This window comes from Papaver somniferum, chromosome 11, assembly GCF_003573695.1.
Source record: "Papaver somniferum cultivar HN1 chromosome 11, ASM357369v1, whole genome shotgun sequence".
Taxonomy (NCBI): domain Eukaryota; kingdom Viridiplantae; phylum Streptophyta; class Magnoliopsida; order Ranunculales; family Papaveraceae; genus Papaver; species Papaver somniferum.
This window is the reverse complement of record NC_039368.1, coordinates 113295512-113303447: the sequence shown is the minus strand read 5'-3', so window position 1 is coordinate 113303447 and position 7936 is coordinate 113295512. Positions and strand designations below refer to the sequence as shown.

Here is a 7936-nt window from a genome sequence, read left to right as displayed (position 1 = left end):
TTGTAGCAAGAAAACATTAATATTCGGGTGACCTTCTCAGGAAAATTCTTCAGAGGAGGAATTCTTACTGGCAAGAAAAATGCTCTGTATCTCGAATGGATATTGGATTTGTTGAATGTTGAATGTTGAAGTTGTGGGTGTTGTGGCTGTCCTAAATCAGCCACAAGATCAATGTTAGTCTATTTTTGGAATTATCGAGGGTTAAGGAATTCGTCGACAATGCGTCACTAAAATCCTTCTTGAAGGATTTAATCCTAATATCGTTTTCTTGTCTGAAACCAAACTTGATAATTACAAGGCTAGTAAGCTCATTTCTCAGTTAAATTTTGGTGAGCAATTTATAGTACCATTTATAGGAATTTAAGGTGGTTTGATCCTATTATGGCATGATTAAGTCAAGGTGAACATGACAAAGAGTAATTTAAATCTCATTCATTGTCAAGTCAGTCAGATTTTGAGTTACAGTTGGGGTTTGTTATGCATGTATGGGCCTCCTGTAAGAAATGATAGAAATCTTATTCCGGAGACAAGCAGTTTAAAGAGATTCTTTACTCAGAGGATATATGGAGCTAATGTTGGAAGTTTGATTTAGTTTGTATATATTGTGTGCTTGAGATTTTTTCTTTGACTTTCACGTACATTCTTTGAGCAGCTGGAGACTTGGTTCGGGGTCGCTTTGAAAAGTAATTGTATGTCCACTCAATTTCGTTGACCACTGAAAAGCCGCTTCAACACCCATCATCTCCGGTTCCTCTCTTGTTGAGCTATTTTCAGAAGTTCTCCTTACTTAAATTGTGTAACCTGCATAATTTATAAGAGTTAGCCCTATTCTAGAACTTGTTATAGGGTTTGACATTAATAATCCTATAACTTATGAAGGGAATTAGTCTTTGGTTCTGTGGTGGTGTTATCATTAAAAAATATATTATCAGCCGAAGGATTATAAACATGGTTTGTGTAGTACTGTAGTCAGAATTGTAAACTGTGGCCATATTATTTATTAATCTTATTACAATCGTATATGTCGTGCCAGCATTATTTTGAGTTTCTTTTCTAAACGTTAAGTTACGTCGTGCCTTCTATACATATCATATTACAATGCTGCAAAAATAAACATATTATCTCTATTTGTTTCCTCAAACCAATTTGCTAGCCATTCATGAAAATCTAACCTCCCATGTATTACATAATAATACTAACTGCGTCATACTGTTAGTCAACCTACTTTATAAATAATTTATGTTTTGATGTTGAAAAGCTCCCAAACCCGTTTGATAAAATTGCATTGCATAAGATGTTCAAATGCTTCCAAGTTCCAAACCTGTTTGATAAAGTTGCACTGATTGTTTTCTTTTCTTACGACACTAAAGATTTCATCCGTGCCTCAGCAGCCTCGAAAATTTAAAAGGAAGAAAGAAACTTTGTAGTCTTCAAAAGTTGGATAAATGAAAGAATGGAGAAACAGAATTAATTGGGAAGGGGGCTATATTAAGTGCTGGGATATTCAGTACCTAATTAGTTTAACACTACAAGGATTAAAATTAAATTCACAATCATGTGAGGTTGATTAAAGTAAAATAGTGGAAGCCGTTTACGAGAGCTATAAAAAGAAGAAAGCTTTCGTTTTAATTGAATCCGGTACTTAAAATTTTTTCGAAGTGATCAGAAGAACGTCTTTTTCTTTAGATCTTGATTCCTCTCCTTCTTCTTCTAAACGAATACGAATCAAGAAAACAAAAAATTTCAAATTGGTGTCATTCGTACTTGTAATTCTTCTCATCAAACCAGACCAGGCTTCAATTCTTCTTCACTCTCCCTGCTTGTAATTTCACTGATTCTGTACAATCCTGATTCACAGTACATAATAAGGTGAACAAAAGTGAATAAACTCTTGTTCTCTGTATAAACTCATCGACAGTTGCATCCTCTGTCATCACTTGCATCTCTGAACTGCAGACGTGAAGAAAGATTATGGAACATTCATTGTCATATGAGATTACTTAATTAATTAAGTCTTTTTTTTTTTTTCTGTAAACAGAGGATTTGTTTTTTCAGTTTCAAACACTCATTCGCGAGAAACGTTAATATCCATATTTTGAGGTTTACTTTTGTATAAAAAAATGGGGTTTGTTTTTGTTACCATTAGAGAATTTGGTGAAATGTTTTCCAGATCTGGGGTTGTTAATTTGTTTTCATTTCCCTATCATTTTCTTTTCTTTCATAATCAGTTTCGGTTTTCTCTTTTGTCTTATTTACTGTTTCCTTTTCCTTCTCTGCAGCAGATCTCTTTCTCCATACATATTCATGCGTTTCGGAGTTTTGAGGTGACACAGTTTGAAAAGAAATGTCGTCGAAACCAGGTGAAGAAGCAATAGTATCAAGTTACAACGAGACTGAAGATGATGGCGGAGGAAGAAGCAGAGATCAAGGTGAAAATGAAGATCAATCAATGTTTAACGTCAAGAGTTTTCTTTGGCATGGTGGTTCTGTTTATGATGCTTGGTTTAGTTGCGCTTCAAATCAAGTATGTATATTAACTAAATTCTTACCAGGAAATTTAATCAATCACGGCCAAAATTGAATGTGAATTTGATTTTTTTTTGTATATTGCAGGTAGCCCAAGTGCTGTTAACACTACCATATTCGTTTTCGCAACTTGGAATGTTATCAGGGATAATCTTTCAACTTTTTTACGGTATCGTTGGTAGTTGGACAGCTTACCTTATTAGTGTTCTTTACATCGAATATCGAAGTCGAAAAGAAAAAGAGAATGTCAACTTTAAGAACCATGTTATTCAGGTAAATTTAAACAAAGAAAGAAACGATGAAGATTGATTACATGTTCTTACTTATCCAGAATTTTTAATCATTTACTAATTGAGTTTCCCTGTTTGATTAATGATGTAAAGTGGTTTGAAGTGCTTGATGGGTTGTTAGGACCTTACTGGAAAGCAATTGGATTGGCTTTTAATTGCACCTTTCTCCTCTTTGGTACTGTCATTCAGCTTATAGCCTGTGCAAGGTGAGATTTTTTCTTTTTTTTTTTTACCGACGATTAATCATTTTCCGATGAAATTATTGAACTGATGAATTTTTTTCTTTGATGACAGTAACATTTACTACATAAATGATAGACTGGACAAAAGAACATGGACATACATATTTGGAGCCTGCTGTGCAACAACTGTGTTCATACCTTCATTTCACAATTACCGTATTTGGTCGTTTCTTGGTCTTGGTATGACCACTTATACTGCTTGGTATATGACCATTGCCGCTTTGGTTCACGGCCAGGTATGTAATTATCATCATAGTAAAATTTAATATCCGGTCAGTTCTAATTTGATTGGCTTAACGGAAACTTATGGCCCTGATGAACAGGTTGAAGATGTTCAACATACTGCTCCCACAAAACTGGTGTTGTATTTCACCGGAGCCACAAATATTCTCTACACTTTCGGTGGTCATGCTGTTACTGTGTAAGTTGCAGCTTTTTATGCTGGGCGACCGATTCAACTAATCATGTTTATGTGACGATATTACCCATTTCATGAATCATTAGAAGTACAGTTTGTGCACCCTGACTCACTGTCTGTGTGGCTGACTGTTATTCTTTTTAACTTTTGGTAAACTAAAAAGGCTATAGGAGGAATGAAAGTTAGGATTCTTCTTTAGTCCGTGTGACCAAATAATGGAACAATCACCTAACCCAGATGATAGATAGCTTTGAGTCAGACTGTAAATTCCTTGTGTTAAATCTTATACGAGAAAATTCTCTCCGTGACCCTTATTGGTGGCCCAAATAGCCGGCACGACTTTCAATGAGTCGACTTCAAAAGGGTTTTTCAGTCCTAGATTTAGAGTTTAACTGCAAGGCCATGAAGAGGGTGATTATGGTCTCTGGTAATTTACCATATTCTTTATTTTCTTTAACCTTGAGTTATTATACTGATTTTGTGGTAGTGCCTAATTTTTTTCAGTGAAATCATGCATGCAATGTGGAAGCCACAAAAGTTCAAGTACATATACTTGATCGCCACATTATACGTATTCACATTAACCCTGCCCTCGGCCTCAGCGGTTTATTGGGCGTTCGGTGATCAACTTCTAAACCACTCCAATGCTTTCTCTCTTCTTCCTAAGAACGCTTGGCGTGATACTGCCGTCATCTTAATGCTTATTCATCAAGTAATCATTTGATCACATTCTTCGTCCCCAAAGCTTTCCAATTTCATTTTTTTTCTTCTGAGTTTGTAATTTGTTCGTCTTGCTAATTCAACTTTGTCTTTGTGCAGTTCATCACATTTGGGTTCGCATGTACACCATTGTATTTCGTATGGGAGAAAGTAATAGGAATGCACGATACGAAGAGTATATGCTTAAGGGCACTCGCTAGACTGCCTGTGGTAGTACCGATATGGTTCCTTGCAATTATTTTTCCATTCTTCGGGCCCATTAATTCTGCTGTTGGTGCACTTCTTGTCAGCTTCACAGTCTACATTATACCGGCCCTTGCTCATATGCTCGTGTACAGAAAAGCATCTGCCCGTCAGGTATTCATAATTCCTCCTCCTATCTCCCTCTTACCCGTACTGTCCTCTTAGTAATTTGCCCGGTGGCCCCTTTTTTTTTTTAACTTTTTCTGCCCATGCTGATAAATTTTGGAGACTGATCGACTGATTAGGGTACTTTGGTCATTTTTCTAAGAGATTTTACGGAATTACCAAATTAATGAGTTGTACCTGTACTTTGGTCTCACGATTTGATATGAAATGAATCTACACACCGAATAGTAAAGATTTAGGATTTATTAGTCTGTCGTATTGGTGGTTGTTACTACTGTTTATCAACCGGCGGAACCCACTTCGACGGGAAATAATCTTTAGGGATGTCGTTTCTTCTCATAGTCCTCCATATAATTTTTTTTTTCTTGTGAACTTTATGAAAAGTACAAGGGTGTTTTGGTCCACTAAAATATCTATTGTACGGTCATGATCTATTGTTAGGTGGAGCTAAGTTCCAAACTTTGTTTGTATTTATTGTCTAGGTTCTTCTCTTTGGTGGACCAATCTCAAATTAGTGTATAAAATGTTAACAGTAGTAAGTGGGACATAGTTTTTACGTAGCCTGATCGCACAACCCGTGGGTAAACCGGGCAGCCACGACAGCGGTGTAAAATATTTTCGGGGTGGCTGGTAAGCGTCACCTGTAATGCCTACAATGTCAATAATACCCTTTGGGATTCCCTATAGTCGTCGTAAAATTTTAAGATTTAATTTGTTTTTAGTAGGACCCAACTTTGATGGGGCACGTCCACATTAGTCGTAATTCAGCACATGAGTCCACGAGAGAGGATTAAATGTCTTGAAAATTTTGGAGGGAAATATTAAATAGTGGCGGTGGGAAGTCTTACTCAATTTTCACACACACACACACGAGAACACAGTTGTATTATTAGCTGGCAATGACATATCCTGACTCACTAAGTCCGACTCAAAATGATTGATTTTTGATATGTTCTTGCTTGTTGTTTACAGAACGCTGCTGAGAAACCGCCATACTTCCTCCCGAGTTGGACCGCAATGTACGTGATCAACATCTTCATTGTTGTATGGGTTTTGATTGTTGGATTTGGATTCGGAGGATGGGCTAGTATGACTAATTTCATTCGACAAGTCGACACATTTGGATTGTTCGCGAAATGTTATCAATGTAAACCTGCAGCACCAGCTGCGCCGTCGCCGAAATCGCTTCGCCATTGACGGAAATGATCAAGAAATGACCAACTCGGGAGATTGTCAACTACAATCAACAAAATCTCACTTTCTTCTTCTTGTATTATACGTGGGGTGTTAGCAAGGTTTCCCCCACATGTTAGTGTGCTGTATTTTATGTTAATTTTTTTGTAATTTTTTTATTAAGTAGATACATAGTGTGGTAATGATTCCTTAGCTATTTAAAGTGTAGGATAATCAAGATTAAGGTTTTCTCTTTTCCTTTTCCTCACTTAACAGATACTACTACTTAGTAAGTTAAGTAATAATTAATATCAGTAAATAAATAATTGGGATTATAAATTTACTAAAAGGTCATTATTGCTAACATGTTCCTAAGTATCTTGATTTGATTTTATCAGCATCAAATATCCAAGTGGGGTTTGCTTGTGGCGCTACAAAGCAGTAAGTACCAATTACCCCGTTCCCATGTTAGGATCACAAATTAAAGGCAAAGATCATTACTTATACTATTAGTATATGGCAATGTGAATGAATATTTGGATGGAGTAAAATCCTAAAACAAGTAATTGACCACCAACTAATTGTACAAATGTACTGCTGAATTATATGATAAACTTTCATATGATTTTGGAGAATGCCTTGAATCTGTTGTGCAATGGAGTCCCAAGATACTTAGATCACATGGCTCACACTATACTACACCTTTCTCATGTGGTCGCTTTTATCTCTCCTTCTACTGGATTTTTATTGTTGTAGTATTACTTGGTTAAAGAATATAACCCTTTGATTTAATACTGGATTTTTTTTTTTTTGAAGGCAAACGAAATATATTACAAAGAGAACTTCTTACACCTGGTAGAATTCACCAGAGATAGAATCAGGAAAATGATTATGCCATTCCTGATTTACATTGTTTTTAGAAGATTTAGCTAAAGAGAGTTTGCTGCTTTATTACATGTCATGTGTACATGTCTACAAAAAAATCTACGAAACAGACGAATACCGATTTTACAATCATTTAAGTAAAAAAGAAACTTTTTCCAATTTACAAAGATAGATTCGTCATTTACAAGCTGAATCAAGAGAAGATTGTCTAAATTAAAAAAGATACTCTCCAACCATAACTGAGAAGCCCATTCTACTGCTGTTTTTATTGCAGAATTTGCATTGGCAATCCAATTTTTGGCTGTAACAAAGTCTTCATCGGGTCGAAGGAGGATTATTCGACAACTTGCAAAGTTCGAAGTTTTATCCAAAGAAGCATTAGTAAACATTAACATACAATCTTTACATAAAGACAACAAGGACTGGTGGAAATCAAACTGCACATTATTTCTAGCATCAATGATGAATATGACTGTAAAGACTTCTAAAGCTTTTGGGTTCGGTTAATGGGTATTTTGGGTTACTCCTATTTTGAAAGGAAAACATAGAGTTACCCCTATTTCATCTAATAATATTGACTATATCCTTACTTTAAGTTTTCCATCCATTATTACTGTTAATTTTTTTGTGCCTAATACATATGTACATAATCCTCAAAATATACAAATATGTCGGATGATGCATCACTGAACCTCCATGTCTTTTTGGTACACATAGCCTGATTCATGCCTTTGGATTGGATCCTTTTTTTTTTTATCTTGGCTTGTATCCCCACCAATGCCTCCTTTGTAGAATATCTAGTTATCTGATAATTTCTTTCGGCAGTGAGAAACATGTCATCTGATACATAGCCACTAAGTTCAAAACTGCTTGAATTTGAATTGCTCTTTCTGCCCGTGGTATGAGTTTCTCTTTTCACCCATCTAGTTTGTGTTGCATACTTGCGACTAAATTCTGAAAACTTTAAACTTTTGATATGTGGAAAAACAAAGGTAACCTCGGGTACTTATCTGAGATCTTCGTGGGCTTCATCTGCAACATGTTAACAAGCTTATCTGCCTACTTCTTGAGATTTTCTTACTAAAAGTGATACCACTTTTACTGCGATTGATAACTTACCCTAAAAATTAATGTTAGAGCACTGCTCGGTCGAACTCGCAAGCGTTGTTATCTCAAGCTTGTTTGTCAAGTTTAGTTGCCAAAACTATAAGTCTTCATTTCTAGTCTACTTATAGCTAAGCTTCGGACTAGGATAGTAAGTGTAGTTGAGCTCTAGACTCCATGACGTTTATCATGAAAAGACGAAGAACTAC

General features: G+C 35.8%; 1 protein-coding gene across 4 annotated transcripts; it reads left to right on the top strand.

Annotated features, from left to right (window-relative positions):
* The first annotated feature begins 827 nt into the window (after positions 1–827).
* LOC113321850 (auxin transporter-like protein 2) lies at positions 828–6081 on the top strand. 4 transcript variants are annotated; one of them, XM_026569781.1, is made up of 9 exons: positions 828–951; positions 2280–2524; positions 2614–2799; positions 2910–3022; positions 3111–3294; positions 3382–3479; positions 3981–4188; positions 4296–4553; positions 5538–6081. In XM_026569781.1, the coding sequence occupies exons 2-9, from the start codon at positions 2345–2347 to the stop codon at positions 5760–5762; spliced, it is 1452 nt and encodes a 483-aa protein (XP_026425566.1). In that variant the 5' UTR covers positions 828–951; positions 2280–2344; the 3' UTR covers positions 5763–6081. The 4 variants fall into 4 exon arrangements, with proteins under 4 accessions (XP_026425566.1, XP_026425567.1, XP_026425565.1 ...); XM_026569782.1 differs by having other exon boundaries at positions 839–951; positions 2283–2524; XM_026569780.1 differs by lacking the exon at positions 828–951 and adding an exon at positions 1256–1869 and having other exon boundaries at positions 2283–2524.
* Positions 6082–7936: the final 1855 nt, after the last annotated feature.

Bases quoted from the DNA above. Each gene is read 5' to 3' on its own strand.
- LOC113321850 (XM_026569781.1), top strand. From the start codon at position 2,345: ATGTCGTCGAAACCAGGTGAAGAAGCAATAGTATCAAGTTACAACGAG. The intron at 3,023-3,110 runs GTGAGATTTTTT...CTTTGATGACAG, and splicing joins CAGCTTATAGCCTGTGCAAG to TAACATTTACTACATAAATG. The intron at 4,554-5,537 runs GTATTCATAATT...TGTTGTTTACAG, and splicing joins GAAAAGCATCTGCCCGTCAG to AACGCTGCTGAGAAACCGCC.